Raw genomic sequence first — 23,638 nt, forward strand, 5'->3', positions numbered from 1 at the left:
AAATTGGTCTGGGCAGGAAGGGGGTGAAAATGCCCGGTGTTGAAGTGGTTAAACTGCCTTTTGGCATTCAAAAACATTTGATTTCTTCATGGAATATTCACCATAAGTCTATTGTAACAGAGCTAAAGTGTCACTGTGACCCGAGATTTGCTTTGTGTGTCGCTCAGCCTCTATTGGAGGAGGTGCAAGTCCTATGACATCCACCGCTGGGAGTGCTGGTTTGGGGGGGAACACGTCCTGGCTCCTGCAATGGCTCAGATTGTATAGGAAGTCTCTCTGGCCGCACATCCATGACATCCCTGAGGTGTGTGTGGCAACCTCAGCCTGGACTCCGACCAGGCCATGCCCCCAATGTGTTTCGTTCCGCCCCCCCCCCCCCCCAGATCCTATGACTAAGCTCTGAGGGCCGGAGCGAAACTCATTGGGGGTGTGGCCTGGATGAGTCCAGCCTGAGGTTTCCACACACACCTCAGGGATGTCATGGATGTTTTGTGACTGCGACATTATGGCGGACACATCGGACACTTTCGACACATTTTTGGGACAATTGTCATTTTCACAGCGAAAAGTGCTATAAAAATGCACTTTTTACTGTAAAAATGGCAGTGAATGGGTTAACCACTAGGGGGCACTAAAGGGTTAAGTGTGTACTAATGTATTTTTTTTTCTAACTGTAGGGGGGCGTGCCTGGACGTGTGATGTCACTGATTGTCGTTTCCTATGACAGGGAACAGACGATCAGTGACAAGCCACGGGGAAGGTTTGTTTACACTCGCCACTCCCCGTTCTTCAGCTCCCGGGACACCGGCGGCGATCGGGTCCCGCGGGCGCAGTCACGGAGCTTCGGACCGGGTCACAAACGTGCCGGCGGCGCGCTCGCGACCCATGGCTGGGCTCTTAAAGCGGGAGTTCACCCGAAATTTTTTTTTAACATTAAATTGATGCTCATTTTGTCTAGGGGAATCGGGTAGTTTTTTTTCGAAGCTGTACTTACCGTTTTAGAGAGCGATCTTCTCCGCCGCTTCCGGGTATGGGCTGCGGGACTGGGCGTTCCTATTTGATTGACAGGCTTCCGATGGTCGCATACATCGCGTCACGAGTAGCCGAAAGTCGGTGCGGCTCTATACGGCGCCTGCGCACCGACGTTCGGACACTTTCGGAAAATCCTGACGCGATGTATGCGACCGTCGGAAGCCTGTCAATCAAGAAGGAACGCCCAGTCCCGCAGCCCATACCCGGAAGCGGCGGAGAAGATCGCTCTCTAAAACGGTAAGTACTGCTTCGATTTTAAAAAAACTACCCGATTCCCCTAGACAAAATGAGCCTCAATCTAAGGTTAAAAATTAAGTTTTCGGGTGAACCTCCACTTTAAAGGTCCATGTGCCCAGCCGTACCATTGTGTCGACGTATATCGTCGACAGAATGGCATAGATCTGACTGTCCGTCTCTGCAGTGTGCATAGACGGCCCCATGCCAACAAAAAAACTGTGAAGTCGTCCGGTCCTGTCTCCCCCCCCCCCCCCCCCCCCCCAAATCCATACCAGGCCCTTTTGGGTCATTTATTCAGAGTTCTTGGAACAAAAAAATTTGCAAGTACCATCGGGCACCACAGCAGACGTACCTGTACTGTGAATGAAAACCCATACAGGGATATGGGCACAAAGCTAGAGGAAGACAGGAGCCTGACATTGCACCCAAAATTTGCTGTTTGTGGGTGCAATGCTCTGCAGGCTCCAGTAAAAAGAAAATGAATGTACTTTTTTTTTTTTTTTTGCATAAATATGTGCATTTATTAGACTTTTTTTTTTAAGAGAGGTGAACTTATCCTTTTACACCTCTTGGTATCACAAGTGTGTGTATATATGTGTGTGTATATATATATATATGTGTGTGTGTGTGTGTGTATATGTATATGTACATGTAAAGCTTTTCATAAATTGGCGCATATATATAGGTGCCAATTTATGAAAAGCTTTACATATTCTACATTTACATCGGTCCTTGCCCTCAAGGAGTTTATCTAAGGTCCCTGCATATCTACACATACATACTAGGACCATGTCTTTGGAGTGTGGGAGGAAACTGGGGAACTCACAGGATGGCTTTCTGTTTAAAATGCCTCTTGATTCCCCCCAAACACCAGCGTCTGTGAGTGGAGCATGGTAAGGAAGAGGTTAATGACCCAGCCTGTGCCCCATTATTCTTTCACAGAAGGTTAAATCGCTCTGACAGCGGCATTGATTTCCATCGGGAGGGAGAAGAAGCTGGTAGATGAAGTCTTTCTATTTTCCCTTTTTTACACACATCTCATAGTCGGGGGGCAGACTGACCTTTACATTAACACATTACTATCCACCCCCAGGGATGGACTGGCCATTGGGACTACAGGGAGTTTCCCGGTGGGCCGGCTTCAGTGACAGCGGACCGCCTCCCCCCTCCGCTCCTCTGTCTCTCCCTTCCCGCAACGCTCACCTGGGGGGAACAAAGAAGCAGGGGGAGGACCAGAGGAGCATGGGGGGGAGGGGACAGACAGCTGACTCAACAGCTTATGGCCTGGCAGTTTCTCACTTCTGCCTAATCTTGTCCCATAAGGGGGGGGCACCTAACGTATTCCTTGCCCCGGGTGAAATAATGTCTAGCTTCCCCATTGGTACCGCCTATAGGAGTACCAGTACCAGCCATTCTACTCTAATAAAGTAAAGTGGCTAGTGAAGGGGGAGAGGGGGCTCGGGTGGCCGGGGGGGTGCGGGAGTTGTCCGGCCGCCATGGGAGAGACCTGTCAAAGTGGGCCAGTCTGGATGAAGTCCAGGGCCAAATTTCTGTCCCAGTCCAGCCCTGTCCACCCCTCACCTGATTCACCCTCCAAGGAGCCTCTTCCAGACTTCTCTTACTTCCCTATAGTAAGGCTTACCTGTAGGTAAGTAGAATATCTCCTGGCAGGTTTAGGAGATATTGACTCTGCATGCAGCCGCTGATATCAGCAAGGCATTGCGCTCTGCAGGTCTGGCGCATCCCACCAGAATGACGGGCTCCTGTGCCCATGCACGGGAGTGACGTCATTGCGGCTCCGGCCGCCCACAGCGGCGGAGCCAGCGATCCCGGAAGAAACGCAGAGGGAACATGTCTGCTTACTCAGAACGGGCACTGGTCACCCCTAAGAGAAGTATTTAATTTATTCTATTGTCTTGCAGGGGTTTTTTTTTTTTTTTTGGTCAGCCCCTGTTCTTCCCATAACTCCAACTCTCCAAAATCTTCAACCACGTCGCTTCCGGTTACTCTCCAGCAGTGGTTTCTACTGAGCGGGGGATCTGTAGAGCATGGGGGTTACTACTGAGCAGGGGAGGGAGGGGCGGCATAGCTGGGGGTTACTACTGAGCAGGGGAGGGAGGGGCGGCATAGCTGGGGGTTTCTACGGAGCGGGGAAACGGCAGAGCTGGGGGTTTCTACGGAGCGGGAAAACGGCAGAGCTGGGGGTTTCTACAGAGCGGGAAAACGGCAGAGCTGGGGGATTCTACAGAGCGGGAAAACGGCAGGGCTGGGGGTTTCTACAGAGCGGGAAAACGGCAGAGCTGGGGGTTTCTACAGAGCGGGAAAACGGCAGAGCTGGGGGTTTCTACAGAGCGGGAACACGGCAGAGCTGGGGGTTTCTACAGACCGGGAAACCGGGAGAGCTGGGGGTTTCTACAGAGCGGGAAAACGGCATAGTTGGGGGTTTCTACTGAGTGGGGGGATCGGCAGAGCTGGGGGTTACTACTGAGTGGGGGGATCGGCAGAGCTGGGGGTTACTACTGAGCGGGGGGGGGAATGACAGAGCTGGGGGTTACTACTGAGCGGGGGGGATCGGCAGAGCTGGGGGTTTCTACGGAGCAGGAAAACAGCAGAGCTGGGGGTTTCTACGGAGAGGGCAAACGGCAGAGCTGGGGGTTTCTACAGAGTGGGCAAACGGCAGAGCTGGGGGTTTCTACAGAGCGGGAAAACAGCAGAGCTGGGGGTTTCTACGGAGAGGGCAAACGGCAGAGCTGGGGGTTTCTACAGAGCGGGCAAACGGCAGAGCTGGGGGTTTCTACGGAGCGGGCAAACGGCAGAGCTGGGGGTTTCTACGGAGCGGGCAAACGGCAGAGCTGGGGGTTTCTACGGAGCGGGCAAACGGCAGAGCTGGGGGTTTCTACGGAGCGGGCAAACGGCAGAGCTGGGGGTTTCTACGGAGCGGGCAAACGGCAGAGCTGGGGGTTTCTACGGAGCGGGCAAACGGCAGAGCTGGGGGTTTCTACGGAGCGGGCAAACGGCAGAGCTGGGGGTTTCTACGGAGCGGGCAAACGGCAGAGCTGGGGGTTTCTACGGAGCGGGGAAACGTCAGAGCTGGGGGTTTCTACAGAGCGGGAAAACAGCAGAGCTGGGGGTTTCTACGGAGAGGGCAAACGGCAGAGCTGGGGGTTTCTACGGAGCGGGCAAACGGCAGAGCTGGGGGTTTCTACGGAGCGGGCAAACGGCAGAGCTGGGGGTTTCTACGGAGCGGGCAAACGGCAGAGCTGGGGGTTTCTACGGAGCGGGAAAACGGCAGAGCTGGGGGTTTCTACGGAGCGGGGAAACGGCAGAGCTGGGGGTTTCTACGGAGCGGGGAAACATTCAGGTATTGCGGATAGCGTTCCCCCCCCCCTCCCCCTGCTGGCTCCTCCCACCACCTGCCACATCACATCTGTGTCCTGTTAGTGTATCTTTTTAAGAGATCAAAGATTGTAGTCACCGCCCACTGGAAAGCCGAGTCCCTTCTTTTGGGTTACTTTTTGTTTCTTTTTTGCAGCAACTTTAAATGATATCAGATGGGGGGGGGGATCCAGTCTGTCAGCGTAATACCCAGAACTGGGTATGGGATTTTTGCATGGCGCTGTCCTTTTTTAATTATCTTAAGTTTGTATTTATTTAAAAACTAATCACCTCCAAACAGTGTGAAGCTCTGGGCATTTATGTCTCTTCCTGCAATAAGTATTTATTTTATATTTCCATAGTCCCAGCAATAGAGAGTTGCTGTCCTCTCTGCAGGAGATGAAAGTCTCCTATACATTGTCTTGTTTTAATAATGCAGTGCAAAGCGTAGGGATGTGCTGTAAACCACAGATTAGCTCCTGAAAGCCGGGCTGTGATTGGTTCAAACACCCCCCCCCCCCCGGCTGCTGCATGCAGTACGTCATTGAATAGACCCCATTGGCTGGTCAGCATCCTTAGTGAACATGCTCCATTGAACAGGCTGTACATGCTGCACTGCAGACGGTGTTTGCTGCTGTCTGTAGAAGCCGAGGACCGGTGATCGGCTGCTTTAGTCTGCCAGGAAAAAAATCCCAGAGAAAATGGATTATCTCCGAAAGGTTCTCTCTCTCTCTCTCTCTATATATATATATCTCTCTCTCCATATCTCTCTCTCCATATCTCTCTCTCCATCTCTCTCTCTCTCTCTCTATATATATATATATATATATATATATATATATATATATATATATATATATATATATATATATATCCATATCTCTCTCTCTCTCTCTCTCTCTCTCTCTCTCTCTCTCTCTCTCTCTCTCTCTCTCTCTCTCTCTCTCTCTCTCTCTCTCTCATCTCCGTCACTGCCATAAGGCCAAGATCATCGCAGTGTTATCCTCTTGTCCGCAGGCCTAATGTGCTTACCTCTGTATATGATGCACTTTATATTGCACTGTATAGCTGTATTCAGAATAATGCATGAGGAATCGTATAGCTGCAGCCAATGTAGATGTAGTCTGAGATTTACATACAAAGCTGGTATCCGAGTGTATTTTTATTAAATGTGTTTCTTGCATGTCTTCGGGCCTTCTAGTGGTGAGATCTTTCCATTTTAAAGCAGAGGTGTCATCCGATGTAAGGGGGGGTGGGGTGCTGATACAACCGGCCCTCGGATGTCAAGGGGCAGCACAGTGGTGTAGTGAGTAGAACTCTCTCCTAGCAGTAAAAGGGGTCGCTGGTTAGAATGCCGACCACGACACTACCTGCCCGGAGTTTGCATGTTCTTTCTGTGTTTGCGTGGGTTTCTTCCGGGTACTCCGGTTTCCTCCCACACTCCAAAGACATGCTGGTAGGTTAAAGGGGTTGTAAAGGGAATAAAAAAATCCCCTAAATAGCTTCCTTTACCTTAGTGCAGTCCTCCTTCACTTACCTCATCCTTCCATTTTGCTTTTAAATGTCCTTCTTTCTTCTGAGAAATCCTCACTTCCTGTTCTTCTGTCTGTAACTCCACACAGTAATGCAAGGCTTTCTCCCTGGTGTGGAGAAAGCCTCTTGAGGGGGTGAGCAGGAGTGTCAGGACACTCTCTACTTTGCAGATAGAGAAAGGAGCTGTGTGTTAATGGGTGTCCTGACACTCCTGCTCGCCCCCTCAAGTGCCTTTTTCCCCCTCCCGCCGCCTCTCTGACCGGGCCTCCCGGTGGGATCCTGCACCTCCATCGTACAGGCGCGCTCTGAAACAAAGCCGTAAACGTCACTTCCGGGTTTCTCGGCTGCCAATGGCGCCGGATTTAAAAAAGTACACCATATTCAGAATCACCGTTTTTTGAGATCTGAATACTTTGAAGTGCAAAGGAGGGCTCAGGGGTCTTTTAGACCCCGATCCCTCCATAAAGAGTACCTGTCACCACCTATTACTGTCACAAGGGATGTTTACATTCCTTGTGACAGCAATAAAAGTGATCAAAATGTAAAAAAAAACACTTTAATATTATGAAAAAAAAAAAAAAGGAAAAAAAATTTTTTTTTTTAAAGCGCCTTCCTCCCCGCGAGCTTGCGCAACAAAGAAAACGCATACGGAAGTCGCGCCCGCATATGAAAACGGTGTTCAAATCACACATGAGGTATCGCCGCAATCGTCTGAGCGAGAGCAATAACTCTATCACTAGACCTCCTCTGTAACTCTAACCTGGTAACCGTAAAAAAAGTTTAAAGCGTCGCCTATGGAGATTTTTAAGTACCGTAGTTTGCCGCAATTCCACGAGTGTGTGCAATTATAAAGCGTGACATGCTTGGTATCTATTTACTCGGCGTAACATCATCTTTCACATTATGCAAAAAAATTGAGCTTATTTTACTTTTTTCATTTTTTTTAAATTCATGAAAGTAAATTTTTTTTTAAAACACCGCCGCACAAATACCGTGTGACATAAAATATTGCAAAAATCGACATTTTATTCTTTAGATTCTCTGCTAAAAATATATATATAATGTTTGGGGGTTCTAAGTAATTTTCTAGCCAAAAATATGGATTTTAACTCGTAAACACCAAATGTCATAAATAGACTTGGGCATGAAAGGGTTAAATGAGGCCTATAGTCTTCGGGGTTCAGGGAGACCGAGAACTTCCTTGAGGATGTTTTTCTCCCTGAACCCCGAAGAAGGAAACTTGAGTGTTTTAAAAGGCCTTACACCCCATAATATATTATTCTATCAGCCAATGAAAAGTATGTTCTCCATTTTTTCTATTGCGATCTATGACTAGCGCGGTACAACAGGTTGCCACCACACCTCTGCTCCTCGGACATCTCCATTCACTTTGTGACCTGGAGGCCTCATGTGTTTGCAGCCGACCATCCGTTGTACTACACTGAGCAGCAGATGGCTGGGAGGAGGGGCGGCTCATTAGGAAGACTAGGCCTGAGGGGATTTACAACCCTGAGGACATCATGGGTGAGCGTTTGCCGTTTCCTCAATTTCTTATCCCTTCACCAATATGTAGAAATGTATTATGTTTCTTGGACATCCCCTTAGAGAAATTTTCAAATTTTTTGTCACCAACTCCCTTCCCACAAACATAACAAAAGTATTTCTTCTTGTATCTGTGTTCTCTGATGACTTGTTTACTTTGCACGACGGGGAATCATCGTGGGGGGCGGACATGACGCCATCATTTGGCTCTGTAATAGTCTTTGACGGTTTGAAGAAACCAAAACATATCTTGTTCCTGGAGTCCCCATCCATACAGAAGATGTCAGCATGCGATTCCATTTTCCAGCGACCTTGCAAAGCTGTCCTATCGGATTGGATGCAGTTGATCTTTAAATGACACCTAACCCAGAGGCCGTTGGATGTCCAGACCAAATTTAGCGATGTTCTTCAGTCAAAGTGGCGCTTCAGTCATTTTTGTGTTTATTTTTTTTTGGAGCTGCTGACTTTTAACCACTTAAGACCCGGACTTTTAGGCAGCTAAAGGACCCGGCCAGGTTTTGCAATTCGGCACTGCGTCGCTTTAACTGACAATTGCGCGGTCGTGCCCCAAACAAAATTGGCGTCCTTTTTTCCCCACAAATAGAGCTTTCTTTTGGTGGTATTTGATCACCTCTGCGGTTTTTATTTTTTTGCGCTATAAACAAAAATAGAGCGACAATTTTGAAAAAAATGCAATATTTTTTACTTTTTGCTGTAATAAATATCCCCCAAAAATATATAAAAAAAATGTTTTCCTCAGTTTAGGCCGATACGTATTCTTCTAGCTTTTTTTGGAAAAAAATATCGCAATAAGCGTTTATCGGTTGGTTTGCGCAAAATTTATAGCGTTTACAAAATAGGGTATAGTTTTATTGCATTTTTATTATTTTTTTTTTTTTTTTTTACTACTAATGGCGGCGATCAGGGTTTTTTTTTTTTTTTTTTTTTCGTGACTGCGAAATTATGATGGACACTTCGGACAATTTTGACACATTTTTGGGACCATTGTAATTTTCACATTTAAAATGCACTGATTACTGTGAAAATGAAAATTGCAGTTTGAGAGTTAACCACAGGGGTGCGCTGAAGGGGTTATGTATGACCTCATCTGTGTTTCTAACTGTAGGGGGGTGTGGCTGTAGGTGTGACGTCATCGATTGTGTATCCCTATAAAAGGGATCACTCGATCGATGCGCCGCCACAGTGAAGAACGGGGAAGGTGTGTTTACACACAGCTCTCCCCGTTCTTCAGCTCCGGGGACCGATCGTGGGACTCCAGCGGCGATCGGGTCCCGAAGCTTCGGACCGGGTCGCGGGCGCGCGTCCGCGACCCACGGCTGGGCACTAGAACAGGACGTACCTGTACATGCTTGTGCCCAGCCGTGCCATTCTGCCGACGTATATGTGCAGGAGGCGGTCCTTAAGCGGTTAATAAACACACACTGGACCTGTCCCAGAATCCAGCGATGTGGCCGCCCGGATGAAAATTGCAGACCAATCACTTTTGGTCCCATAGTGGTTGTAATTGCTATTTTTTATTTTTTTTTGTAAATAACATGTTATACTTGCCTGCTCTGTATAATAGTTTTGCACAGAGCAACCCCGATCCTCCTCTTCTCTTCTCACCTGGCTCCTCCTCTCTGCCAAGTGCCCCCAGAGCTAGCGGCTTGCTCATGCAGGTTCGCTCCCGAGCCACCTCTGTGTGTGTGTGTGTGTGTGTGTATAATGTGTTTTGGTTTCATCTTTTTTCAATTTTTCTATTCCAAGGTTTGCTGAATGTTACTTATGAATCTGTCTCTTTCTTGTAGTGAGCAAGGATGGCGGCGGACCAGAGGCAACGCTCCCTCTCCACCTCCGGGGAGTCACTGTACCACTCTCTAGGACTGGACAAAAATTGCACATCCGATGACATAAAAAGATGTTACAGGTGAGTTGGTGCAAAATGTACTCTTGCATCTTCAAGTGGAAGTAAAGTCTTTTCTCTTTCGTTCATTGATGAACCCAGCACTTAGGCCCCTTTCACACTGAGGCGTTTTTCATGCGGTACAGCGCTAAAAATAGCGCTGCCATACCGCATGAAAAAATCGTGCCCTGCAGGCTTCAATGTGAAAGCCTGAAGGCTTTCACACTGAAGTGGTGCGGTAGCAGGACCGCTCCAAGTGTCCTGCTAGCCGCATCTTTGGAGCGGTAGAGGAGCGGGGTGTTTACCGCTCCTATACTGCGCCTTCCCATTGAAATCAATGGGAAACCGCGGTAATACCGCCCGCAATGCGCCTCTGCAGAGGCAACCAATTTTGTAGGCGCTATACCTTTTGCACAAGTCAATATACGCTTATTGCAAATTTTCTTTACCAAAAATATGTAGAAGAATACATAACGACCTAAACTGAGATTTTTTTTTTTTATTATTGTGGATATTTATTATAGCAAAAAGTAAAAAATATTGTGTAATTTCTTCAGTGATTAGCTTAAAGTAAAGCCATGATTAAAAACGTGGAAGCTTCTGTTCCTAAAATCTGCGTCCCATTGAAGTCCCTTGTTGATATTCCTTTTTCCTGTTCACATTGCAGGAAGCTAGCGCTGAAATATCACCCGGACAAGAACCCGGATAACCCAGAGGCGTCTGAGAAGTTCAAGGAGATCAACAACGCACACGGTATCCTGACAGACTGCACAAAGCGCAACATCTATGACAAGTACGGGTCCCTCGGCCTCTACGTGGCCGAGCAATTCGGGGAGGAGAATGTCAACACGTACTTTGTGCTGTCCAGCTGGTGGGCGAAGGTGAGTGGCAGGGGTAGAAAGGCAGGTGAGCAGTATTTGAAGGCTCATTGTGTAGGATATATAGGTCTGCAGTCCCGCAATGTCCCATTGCTTTATCGGTGTTGGTAAAAAGACCAGCTCCAGTTTCTTAGCGGCCTGCAGAGGAGTTTTTGAAAAATAATTTTGTGCTTTGCCTTGTCTGATTTAAGCACTTGCCGCCCAGCGAAGTACCTGCACTTCGCTAAACTTCAAGTGGTTATACCAGGATCATGCCTGCAGCTGCAGGTATGATCCCGGTACCATTTTTAGAGCTCATAATCGGCTCGCTTGTAAAAGCAATCCTAGCGGCTAACTAGCTGTTGGATTGCTTTTAAAGGCAGCAGTAGGGGGCACCCACCCCACATACCACCCCCCTACGGCTTTACCAGGATCTTCCGTCCCACCGAAATACCCAACCGACCATCCAGGGGGCTTCTGCTGGCTGATCATAGAAGTGAACCAAGACCGGAATGGCTTTGATCGCCTATATGATATAGGAACCCAGAAGCGATGAGCTTATATTACTTCCTGTTACTATACAAGACCGTTTTTTTAAATGAAATGGATTTCATCAAACCAATCTTGGTGTAATCAGATGCTTTTAAGGGCAGAGCATGGATTTGGGGTCCTATATACCCCACATCTCTCCATAAAGAGTACCTGTCACATGCCTATTGCTGTCACAAGGGATATTTACATTCCTTGTGACATCAATAAAAGTGATAAAAAAAAAAGTAAAGTGACCATGTAATAATAAATAGAAAAAATTTAAAGTACACCTGTGCAAATACACGCACGCATGCAGACAACGATTGTCCCACACATGTGAGGTATCGCAGGAACCGTCAGATTGAAGGCAAGTAATTCTAGCAATAGGCCTCCTGTGTAAATCCAAAGTGGCAACCTTTAAAAGGCTTTTAATTTTCTAGAAAAAAAAAATACTGATTGTTTACAAGTAAACAAAAGGTGCCAGAAAAGGCCTGGAGCTCAAGTGGTTAATGCGGAGTTCCGCACAAAAATAGAACCTCCGCTTTTTTGAATTCTCTCCCCCTCCCCCCCCCATGTCACATTTGGCACCTTTCAGGGGGGAGGAGGGAGCAGATATCTGTAATACAGGTATTTGCTCCCACTTCCGGGCATAGATCACCGTAGTGACCTACGCCATGTCTGGCGCCTACTCCGGCCCCCACTGTCTTCTGGGAGACACACAGGTCCCAGAAGACAGCAGGGACCAGTGGAATTGCGCAGCATGACTCGCGCATGTTCAGTAGGGAACCAGAACGTGAAACCGCAAGGCTTCCCTTCCTGATTCCCTTACTGAAGATTAAGGATGAGCTCCAGCGTGTTCGCATAGTACACATGCAGAGTCCGCCAAGAAGTCTGCACGGCGCTGTGCTAATCACAGCCAGGGAGACATTGTCCCAATGCTCGGCTGCAGGGATCGTGAAATGTCTCCCTGGCTGTGATTAGCGCAGCGCCTGGCGGGCTCTGCACGTGTACGATGCGAACACGCTGGAGCTCATCCTTCCTGAAGATGGTGGCGGCAGCACCGGAGAGCGGTCGGACAAATCGTCTTCGGGACCTGACATCGCGGGCGCCCTGGACAGGTAAGTGTCCATATATTAAATGTCAGCAACTGCAGTATTTGTACCTGCTGACTTTTTTAAATATTTTTTTTGGCAGAAATCTGCTTTAAAGTGACTATAAAGCTTCGGGTTTTAAAAAAAACAAACATGTTGTACTTGCCTCCTCTGTGCAAGGGTTTTGCCCTGGTCTTCTGGGGTCCCTCAGTGGACGCTCCTGGCCCCTCCCTGCATCGAGTGCTTCTCTGGTGACACATGTGCGGGTGCACTCCCGAGTTCTGCTGCTTCCTCAATTGACACAGACAGCAGGACTCAGCCCCAGTTCCCGCTTCATTGGATTTGATTGACAACAGCAGAAGACAATTGCTGCGCTGCTATCAATCTATCCAATCAGAACCTGAGACACCGGCTGGAGCGGCTCATCCCCAGCGCTGGAAAGATCGGGTTCAGGTAAGTAAAAGGGGGGGCTCTTGGGGCTGCTACACTAAAGGAGGTTTTTACAATCCCTTTAAAGCCCAGTTCTGTAGCTAAAACCTTGCAGGCTTTACACAGTTACTCTCCTCTGACTGGACAAGTGACTGGATCTTTTCAAGGGTAAAGTAGCCATATTGTGACTAAGGATGAGCTCTGGCGTGTTCGCATAGAACACGTGCAGAGCCCGCCAGGAAGTGTGCACGGCGCTGCGCTAATAACAGCCCGGGAGACATTTCACGATCCCTGCAGCCGAGCATCGGGACAATGTCTCCCTGGCTGTGATTAGCACAGCGCTGTGCACACTTCCTGGCGGGCTCTGCATGTGTTCTATGCGAACACACCAGAGCTCATCCTTAATTGTGACACTGACAGAAGCAAGAATCGTCTGCCCTAAAGAGTTTTAGCTGGTAGGACGAGGCTGTTGTAATTGAAAACATTTTCTTTTTGGTCTCTTGCATGGCTGGTGTCTAACATGGTACTTTTGTGTGTTGTTCTTCTCTCCGCAGGCGCTCTTCATGTTCTGTGGCCTGGTCACAGGCTGTTATTGCTGCTGCTGTCTTTGTTGTTGCTGTAATTGCTGCTGCGGGAAGTGTAAACCTCGGCCTCCGGAGGCGGAGGATCCAGACTTCTATGTGTCGCCCGAAGACCTGGAGGCACAGGTGCAAAACGACGAGCGGGGTGAGTTGCTTCGTAAAAACAGTCGGCCCTGTGGAAGAATTGTCATTACAATTAAATTAACGGTCTATTCTTATTTTTATTTTATTGTGTCCATATTTGGAAACACAGTTTCATCCAATCACAGCACAGCTCCTGTATTGCAAAGTTCCTTATTGGACAGTGAAGCCTAACTCCGCTTTTTCTTTTTGTATTTAGATTTTTTGGATACAATTGGAAAGAGTTAACCACTTATCCCCCGGACCATATTGCTGCCCAAAGACCAGAGTACTTTTTGCGATTCGGGACTGCGTCGCTTTAACAGACAATTGCGCGGTCGTGCGACGTGGCTCCCAAACAAAATTGGCGTCCTTTTTTTCCCACAAATAGAGCTTTCTTTTGGTGGTATTTGATCACCTCTGCGTTTTTTATTTTTTGCGCTATAAACAAAAATAGAACGACAATTTTGAAAAAAATGAATATTTTTTACTTTTTGCTGTAATAAATATCCCCCAAAAATATATAAAAAAACATTTTTTTTCCTCAGTTTAGGCCGATACGTATTCTTCTACATATTTTTCGTAAAAAAAAATCGCAATAAGCGTTTGATTGGTTTGCGCAAAAGTTATAGCGTTTACAAAATAGGGGGTTTTATGGCATTTTTATTAATATTTTTTTTTACTAGTAATGGCGGCGATCAGCGATTTTTTTTTTCCGGTATTGCGACATTATGGCGGACACTTCGGACATTTTTGACACATTTTTGGGACCATTGGCATTTTTATAGCGATCAGCGCTATAAAAATGCATTAGATTACTATAAAAATGCCACTGGCAGTGAAGGGGTTAACACTAGGGGGCGGGGAAGGGGTTAAGTATGCCTGGGTGTGTTCTTACTGTGGGGGGTGGCCTCACTAGGGGAAACACTGATCTTCTGTTCATACATTGTATGAACAGAAAATCATCATTTCCCCTGCTGACAGGAACGAGAGCTGTGTGTTTACACCCACAGCTCCCGTTCCCCGCTCTGTACCGAGCGATCGCGTGTGCCCGGCGGCGATCGCGCCCGCCGGGCACACGCACGGGAGTCGGGGGCGAGCGGGGGGCGCCCCTAGTGGCGGCTAATAGGCAGGACGTCATATTACGTGCTCTCGCCTAGGAGAGCCACCTTGTGGACGTATTTCGACGGTGCGGCGACGGCAAGTGGTTAAAATCGATCTCAGGTTTTTTTTATTTCTGTCTGTGACCCTGTTAGGGACATTTCCCCCTACTTTCTCTCCCTGTGAGGGTGCAGTTGTCCTTAAAACACTGATGCCGCGTACACACGATCATTTTTTAGCATGAAAAAAACGTTGTTTTTAAAAAACGTAATTTAAAATGATGGTGTGTGGGCTGCACATAGTTTTTCAGGTTCTGAAAAACGAAAAAAAAAAAAAATTCGAACATGCTGCATTTTTTAACGTAGTTTTAAACGGGAGCGCTCGTTCTGGTAAAACTACCGTTCATAATAGAGTAAGCACATTCATCACGCTGTAACAGACAGAAAAGCGCAAATCGTCTTTTACTAACACAGAATCAGCTAAAGCAGCCCAAAGGCGAATAGAACTTCCCCTTTAGAGTGCCGTTGTACGTCACCGCGCTTTGCTAGATCATTTTTTAAAAACGATGATGTGTAGGCAACATCGTTTTAATGATGAAGTTGGGAAAACTTCGTTTTTTAGACATGCTGAAAAATGATCGTGTGTACGCGGGCGGCATAAGGCCCCTTTCACACTACTGTGACTTCAACGCAAATTTACAGCAGTTTTGTGGCCGCGATTTTGCAGCGATTGCCTGTGTAAACTTGAGGTCTATGGACCTCAACTCGCATCAAAGTCGGTCCAAAGTAGTGCAGGGACTACATTGAAGTTAGTGCGACTTGAAGTCGCACTGATATGAATGGTACTCATTGGAAATCATGGGGTGCGAATTTGCAGTCCCAAGTCGCAGGACGAGTCGCGAAGTGTGAAAGAGGCCTAAGGCACAGACTACAATACAAGAAGTTTTAATGAATCCTTTGTTTGCCTCCGAGCTGCGTCTCCGTGTTGTGCCTTGCTGGGCAAATTTGCTTTATTTTTTTTTCCTGCGTTAACCACAAAGAAAAACATTTTTTTTTTTTAATAAAATTACCTTTTTAAACAAAAAGTGTTTTTAACCACTTCCCGCCCGGCCTATAACGGATTGACGCCTAGGAAGTGGTTCTGTTATTCTAAATGGGCGTCATATGATGTCCAGCAGAATAAAATGCCAGCGCGCACCCGCAGCGCGGCATTTCAGTCTGACATGCCGCATCTCCAATCGTGATAAGTCTCTGAAAGAGGCTTCTTACTACGTGATCAGCTGTGACCGATCGCAGCTAATCATCGCTTGTACCAGGAAGTGCCGGTAAACAGCATTCCTCGGTTTGCGCTGACAGGGAGAGCCGATCGGCGGCTCTCCCTGTCAGAGGGGGGGGGGGGGTCTGTGCTGATAATCGGAACATTGATTATCAGCATAGCCCCATCAGATGTGTCACCACAGGTGAACACAAAGGTATCCATCATCTGCCAGTCATTGCCCCCCCCCAGGATTGCCTGTCAGTGCCAATTAGTGCCCACCACAGTACCAATCACTGCCCTACAGAGACACCTGTCAAAACATCATCGCTTTTTGTCGGTGCCCATCACAGCCCCCTGTCGGTGCCCATCACAGCCCCCTGTCGGTGCCCATCACAGCCCCCTGTCGGTGCCCATCACAGCCCCCTGTCGGTGCCCATCACAGCCCCCCTGTCGGTGCCCATCACAGCCCCCCTGTCGGTGCCCATCACAGCCCCCCTGTCGGTGCCCATCACAGCCCCCCTGTCGGTGCCCATCACAGCCCCCCTGTCGGTGCCCATCACAGCCCCCTGTCGAAACAAAAACTTTTTTTTTTTTTTTCAAAAATGTCAGTCTTTTTTAATTGAGCAAAAAATAAAAACCGCAGAGGTGATTAAATACCACCAAAAGAAAGCTCTATTTGTGGGAAGAAAATCAAAAACATTTTGTTTGGGTACAGTGTAGCATGACCGCGCAATTGTCATTCAAAGTGCGACAGAGCTGAAAGCTGAAAATTGTTCTGGGCATGAAGGGGCGAAAGTGCCCTCTATAGAAGTGGTTAGATTTCTCACCACTTTAATACCTGGACAGGAAGTGAGGGGGAATTCTCTCCAATAGGGACACAGACATAAAAAAAAAACAGGACTTTAACCCCTCTTTGCTGTATCTAAAAACAATAAAAAAAGTTTTAACTGGATTTGGGCTTTAAAATAAACCAGTGCTGTGCTCCAGCAGGTTCAGTTTATTGCCCCTCCTCTTCTGGAGAATATACCTTTCTTCCTTTCTCATGCCCGCTACTCTTGTGTACACTACATGGTCATAGCTTACACCAGGTTATGGACATCCAGGTAACGCATTCATCTCCCTACCTGTGACAGCGCTGGGCCAATCAGCACTGTCACACGGAAAGGAGTCGCATACTCGGGAGTACTGGGTGCTTCCTTTTGTTTCACAATGCTGAATGGAACAGCAGGAGAACAAAGGAAAGGTAAGTATATGTTGCTGAAAAAGGGGGATTAAAGGAAAAACGCATCAGAATGAGGTGTAATGGTGTGAATGAAATCCATTTTGCAGTGGGTGTCAATGAAGTTGTCATGATTAGTGGACCAGGAGCAGCTGATCATGACTAATCGGGCTTTTCAGTGTGGTGACCTATTCAAAGGCACCCGCTTTGTATTCTAGAATGCCAAGTCAATATTTGTGTACTGGGTTTAGGTAAGACGTAGATTAATTATTTATTTTAAGCAATACATTTTTATTGAAAGTTATTTAATTAACAATACAAATTGTCATTTACGTCATATGTATCCAACATAATTACATTGATTTAAAAAGGTATAAAATACTTGATGACCTGTACCAGTCTACCCCTAATGGGTTCCTTTTTCTTTCCTTCCACCATGAGTGAAAGAAAAAAAAATAGCTCGATTCCCCCCTCAATACAGTCAGTGTTGAACTGGGAATCCCTCCTGCAGTCTGTTGTGTTCTGCTGGTGGGGGAGCATTCCTGGCTGGCAGAACATGATTACTGCTAGTGACTATAACCGCCAGCAGTAATCGCTTGTAAAAAATAAATAAAAATCAGTTGATACAATTGGGTACAATCAACTTGTCCATTCATGGATCGAAATGCAGCCAGTCCCTGCTGAACCATCCAAATTTAAATCCATGTATGGCTGGCTTAAAGCGGAGCTCCACCCTAAAGTGGAACTCCCACTTATCAGAACCCTCCCCCCCTCCGGTGTCACATTTGACACCTTTTAGGGGGTGCAGATACCTGTCTAAAGACAGGTATTTGCACCCACTTCCGGTCACAGTCTGCGGGCGTCACGTCACACCCCCCCCCCCCCCCCCGTTGTGCTCTGAGAACACTTGGCTCCCAGAGCACAGCGGGAACGAATCGGCAGGAGCAGCGCAACTCGCGCATGCGCCATAGGGAACCGGGCAGTGAAGCCCGGAGCGCTTCACTTCCTGGTTCCCTCACCGAGGATGGCGGGGGGGCAGCAGAGTGACGAGCGATCGCTCATCCTCTGCTGCGGACGGCTCTAGACTCCAGGACAGGTAAGTGTGCCGATATTAAAAGTCAGCAGCTGCAGTATTTGTAGCTGCTGACTTTTAATTATTTTTTTTTTTCAGCGGACATCCTCTTTAAATGCTACAGAAATTGGAAGTATTGGCAAACTCTCCCATTAATAAAATTGTCCTGCAGTGTACAGTAGCTGCTTCTGACTTTAGCGTTCAAATCAGCCCCCTCACCTTCCCATAAGGTATTGCAATGTGGTGTTTAGAGATGGGCTCGGGGGGTGTTCGGGATCCCACCTGCCCGATCCTGCCAGGAAGCCGGCCCTGCACACCGCCAATCACAGGCAGTGAGACATTTCCTCGTGTGTAGCTGCGGACCGGGAAATGTCTCACTGCCTGTGATTGGCGGTGTGCAGGGCCAGCTTATTGGTGGGATCGGGCAGGTAGGATCCTGAACATGCCCGAGCCCATTCCTGATGGTGACCTATTAAAAAGCGCCCACATTATATTCTAGAATTCTGAAAGTCAATATTTGTGTATTGGTTTAAGCAAGTAATAGATTATGCAATTTTTCTTTCCTTCCACTATGGAAAGAAAATTGCTAGATTCCCCCATCAACACAGTCAGTGTTGATGGGGGAATCCCTCCTGTATTGTATTCTGCTGCTGGGGAGCCACCCTGGCTGGCAGAACACACTGATCACTGCTAGTGGCTTTAGCCGCCAGAAGAAATCTTCTGTAACAAAAATCCAGCAGGCTGGTTGTACCCAAATCAATTATGATTGACCTGTGTACAATCACCTTTCCCATTGATGGATTGAATCTCAGCCACCCCCTGCTGAAGCGGCCACGATTCGTTCCATCTATGGCCAGGTTAAAGCGGAATTCCGCCAAAAAAATTACAAATACTGCAGCTGCAGACTTTTAATATATGGACAGTTACCTGTCTAGGGTGCCCGCGATGTCTGCACCCAAAGCCGATCTCTCCCTCTGCTCTCGGGTGGTTGTGCGCCATCTTCACATCCTGGTTCCCTACTGCGCATACACAAGTCGCAATGCGCTATCCAACTGGGACCTGTGTGTCTCCAAGAAGACTGGGGGGACGGAGGAGGCGACGGACGTGGCATAGGTCGTCGTGGCGACCTATGCCCGGAAGTGGGCGCAAATTCCTGGATTACAGAAGTATCTGCTCCCTACTCCCCCTGAAAGGTGCCAGATATGACACCGGAGGGGAGGGGGGTGGGTAGGGGGTAGGATTCCGAAAAGCAGAAGTTCCATTTTTGGGTGAAACTCTGCTTTAAGCCCCAAAGGTTTAGGTGTTTTCTAGAGGCGATAAAGGGCCAAACATGTCGTGTGTTTTTTTATGTCACAAATTAATCATACATACACCCAAAAAATTGATTTCTCACACCTGAAAAAGTAGTAGTCTCTGACCCTTAACCTTACCGTAGTCTAACCCCTAAACTTTAGTGACGTCCCAGCCAGCTGCTCATACTCCTCCTCATTTGGCCGCCGGGAGCGAAGAGATTCACCCGGTACCTGATGCCTGTTGCCCACCAGAGGACGATTTTGAGAAGCAAGGGGTATGTTGTTGGTGATATTGGTGGAAGTAGCTTTTTTTTTTTCTCATGGCAAGTTGGATTAAATTGGTTAACGGAGACCGCAGGCTTGGAAAATACATCAACTGCCTGATGTGCTGGAACGCTGATGGTAAATTGTGGATGCAGGCAAGAATTCAGGTAAGCCGGCCATAGATGGTTCGAAACCCCCGGCCAGTTCAGCAGGGACCATGTATGAGCAGGCTGAAAGTACCAACGTTTGATTGGTCGATTAACTCGGGTACAATCAGCCTGTCAGATTTTACATGCGATTATTGCTAGTGGTTATATTATATATATATTATTGCTAGTCAGTGTAAGCCGAGAATTAAACAAAGTCTTTGTTTTGCCTACACAGGGCAAAGTAATAGGATTCATTTTTGCATTTTCTTTTCCAAACCCGGCCACTCGGTTCTGTCACGGAGGTCAGCCCAGTGTAAAGTCTCCAGAGGCAGCTTGTACAGGGCTATGGACTTCCCTTGTGACAGCTCTGATTGGCCCAGTGCTGTCACGGGGAGTGAGTCACATGCTCCTCCATACCCAGAAGTACTGACTGCCTATTTAGACTCTCAGTGCCAAAGGAGATGGCAGGGAACAAAGAAAATGTAAATATAAGCAGGACAGATAGACCTATAAGCACTGCCGCATGGACGGGTCACATTAATATCCACCAAACAATAAAGGTTGTTGTAATGGTTTATTTTTTTTGTTTTGTTTTTTCTTTCTTTCTTTCTTTCTTTCTTTCTTTGTTTCTTCTTTCTTCTTTCTTTTTTCTTTATTCTTCTTTCTTCTTTTTTTCTTTCTTCTTTTTTTTTTTTCTTTTTTTTTTTTTTTTTCTTTTTTTTTTTTTTTTTCTTTTTTTCTTTTTTCTTTTTTTTTTTTTTTTTTTTTTTTTTTCTTTTTTTCTTTTTCTTTTTCTTTCTTTTTCTTTCTTTTTCTTTCTTTTTCTTTCTTTCTTTCTTTCTTTTTCTTTCTTTCTTTCTTTCTTTCTTTTTCTTTCTTTTTCTTTCTTTTTCTTTCTTTTTCTTTCTTTTTCTTTCTTTTTCTTTCTTTCTTTCTTTCTTTCTTTCTTTCTTTCCATTAACACTTTTAACATTACCTGTGTTTTTATATGCCTTAACATGAGATAACATGTATTTCCTTCCAGTCTGGCCAAGAATGCAAAACATCTTGCTTGTAAATGTATAAAGTTGCTCAACCAGCCCTAAAGTCCTTTTTTATTGAAGTGACTGTCACTGCAATACAGAAATAAAAGCCACTCTGTACAGAAAAGAATTAGGCTGCTTTCACATTGAGGCGTGCAGCCGCGGTGACGGTATAGCTGCGCTATTTGTAGCTCGGCTATACCGTCGTATTTACCGCGATATTCGGGCACTAGCGGTGAGGTTTTAACCCCCGCTAGTGGCCGAAAAAGGGTTAATACCGGCCCGCGTTGGGGGCGGTATTACCGCGGTATTACCGCGCTTTCCCATTGATTTCAATGGGAAGGCGCGGTATAGGAGCGGTGAACACACCGCTCCTATACCGCAGTAAAGATGCGGATAGCAGGACTTTTGGTGCGCTCCTGCTAGTGCACCGCTTCAATGTGAAAGCCTTCAGGCTTTCACATTGAACGCTACAGGGCATGATTTTTCATGCCGTATAGCAGCGCTATTTTTAGCGCTGTACCGCATGAAAAACGCCCCAATGTGAAAGGGGCCTTAGAGTATCGCATTCTCTAGACTCTAGAACAGAAATGTGATATATTTCAGCGTAGCAGTTATTAGATATGGCGGCTGCAATTGTTTTTCTAAACATTCTTTATTTTTGAGCTTAGGTTCACATATGTGCGATTCGAGAACCAGTTCGATTCCAGTGCCGGTTCCCGCATCGCACTTCTCCCGCAGTCAGTTCACACTGCCTTCTGCGAACCGCTGCGGGTGTCAATACGTTGTTAATGACACCCCCAGATCGGTTCACAGATCGCAGTGCGAACTCGCACAGGAATCAGATCGCATGGGTGAGAACACCCACGCAATACGATTATAGTGCAGGGAAAAACAAGTCGCTGCACCTTTTTCTCTGCGAGTTCAGCTATACAACTCTCTGGGTGAACTCGCATTGCTCAGACATCGCATGTGATCCTCACCTGTGGTGCAGGTGCGAATCGCATTTAATATCTACGGCGATCAATGCCGTGTCCGGCCCCTCCTCTGTCTCCCCGCTGTCTTCTGGGAGACACGCAGGTCCCGGAAAACAGCAGGGACCAGTCAGCATGCGCAGTAGGGAACCAGGCTGTGAAGCTGCAAGGTGCCGGCGCCTCCTCCCGGGAGCCAAGGGATGGGTCGGCTTCGGGTGAAGACATTGCAGGCACCCAGGACAGGTAAATGTCCATATTTTAAAATGCTGCCCTTTTTTTTTTTTTTTTGTTTTGTTTTGTTTTGTTCTGGCAGAAGTACATTTTCTTCAATCACTGAAATACATGTTGCTGCTGCCAGAAGTCCAGTGCCTGTGTCACCTACTGTGTACTGAACTGAAATATCAAAGAATGTTAATTGGCTTTTCCGCTATCTTCTTTGAACTATAAAACGCTTCCCCCTATGTAGAGGAGAGGACAGCATTTGTAGTCCAAATGAGGGGAGCAGCCTAGGGCAGTGATGGCGAACCTTTGCACCCCAGATGTTTTTGAACTACATTTCCCATGATGCTCAGGCACTCTGCAGAATGTGTGAGCATCATGGGAAATGTAGTTCCAAAACATCTGGGGTGCCAAGGTTCACCATCACTGCCCTAGGGTATAGTACTGTGAGTGAGAGTTGTCACCCTAGGACAGGAAGTGTGTTCCTGGCAGGATCAGCAGGTGAAAATAAAGTATTTCAAGTCTGAAAAATGGAAACTGTTGCAGCAACCACATCAAAGGGCTGTAAATTGCAACGTAAAAATGATTTTTTTTTTTTGGGGGGGATTTAGATATTCTTTTTTTAACTTCACAGACTAAAACTTTGTCTTTTTTTTTTTTTTTTCACAGATACCTCTGATATCCCTGTGATGGTACAGCCTAGCTCCGCCACCGAGACCACACAGCTCACCAGCGACTCCCACGCCAGCTACCGCACCGACCCATTCAACTGAGCGTGTGTGGGGCCCCTGGTTCTAGGATTAGAGAGGAGGGGGGGAGAACTGATTCAACCCTACAACCCCCTGTGTAAACATGGCCCCCCCTCCACCCCCTCCCCCCCAAACCCTTCATCTGACCAGCTATTATCTCATCCCCTCGCTGGGGAGACAGGCGCATGCTCACCACTCACCCTCCTGCCCCACCCTCCATGATCAAATCTTTTTAATTTATTTTTATTTTTTGTTGAAGTCTAGTTTTTAATGGGTATATTTTTGTAATGGGGACCTGTTACTACTGCACCCCTCCCTTCTGTGTTTGACCCCCTCCGTTGTCTGGGAGCGCCAATCCCGTGTACCATATTTCAGGTCGGCCTCGACGGGCTGCAAACTCGTCCTCGGTTTAATCACTTCCTGTTTCATCGGCTACTGGACGACCACCCCCTGAAGAATTTTTACCTGTATGTCACGTTGTAGTCTGCGTGTGTGAAGGAGTGTGAGTGTGTGTGTGGCCGGCAAAGCCAGTTCTGTAGTGCGCAAGACACGGGACGCTGGCTAGTCCGCCGATTTTTCTCCTGGCGTGGAAAGGGGGTTCTAGAAAATAAGTTTTTTGCTGCTGTATGTACGTGATACTTTTTATGAATCTCATTGTTTAGTGAGGAACATTCCTTATATGCAGCTTTTTTTATTTTTCTGGAAATTGTCAGGAAGGACTTCTTAAAAGGTCAGTCCTCTCAAAATGTACACGTAAGCTATAGGGCATGGGTGCTCAACCTGTGGCCCTCCAGCTGTTGAGGAACTACAGATCCCATGAGGCATTGCAATCTGCTGACCGTTACAATCATGATTGCCAAAGGCAGGGGCATGATGGGAGTTGTTGTTCTGAAACAGCTGGGAGGGCCACAGGTTGAGAACCCATACCATAGGGTGACCATCGCCCTTTCTGCTCTATTTTGATCTCCAGGACCATTGGGCTCCGTTCACACCTAATGCTGATGCGGCGTGTCCTGGTTCACGGGTTTCAGGCCCGATTCTGGTCTGAATTCGGACCTAAAATGGACCAAAATATGCACAGGGCTCCTG

The 23,638-nt window shown here is 47.2% G+C and overlaps 1 protein-coding gene across 3 annotated transcripts in view; it reads left to right on the forward strand.

Annotated features, from left to right (window-relative positions):
* DNAJC5 (DnaJ heat shock protein family (Hsp40) member C5) overlaps positions 1–23,248 on the forward strand; it is a 56,786-nt gene extending 33,538 nt beyond the window's left edge. Inside the window, exons 1-6 of one of the 3 annotated variants that reach the window (XM_040330004.1) lie at positions 5,207–5,363; positions 9,528–9,646; positions 10,290–10,503; positions 13,085–13,256; positions 19,335–19,447; positions 22,470–22,582. In XM_040330004.1, the coding sequence (XP_040185938.1) occupies positions 9,537–9,646; positions 10,290–10,503; positions 13,085–13,256; positions 19,335–19,447; positions 22,470–22,490 (630 nt within the window). In that variant the 5' untranslated portion in view covers positions 5,207–5,363; positions 9,528–9,536 and the 3' untranslated portion in view covers positions 22,491–22,582. Of the gene's footprint in view, positions 1–5,206; positions 5,364–9,527; positions 9,647–10,289; positions 10,504–13,084; positions 13,257–19,334; positions 19,448–22,469 lie in introns of those variants that run through there. The other 2 variants (XM_040330003.1, XM_040330005.1) reach the window with 2 other exon arrangements.
* Positions 23,249–23,638: the final 390 nt, after the last annotated feature.

The sequence above is a fragment of the Rana temporaria genome, chromosome 12 (genome assembly GCF_905171775.1).
Source record: "Rana temporaria chromosome 12, aRanTem1.1, whole genome shotgun sequence".
In the NCBI taxonomy this organism is placed as follows: Eukaryota; Metazoa; Chordata; class Amphibia; order Anura; family Ranidae; genus Rana; species Rana temporaria.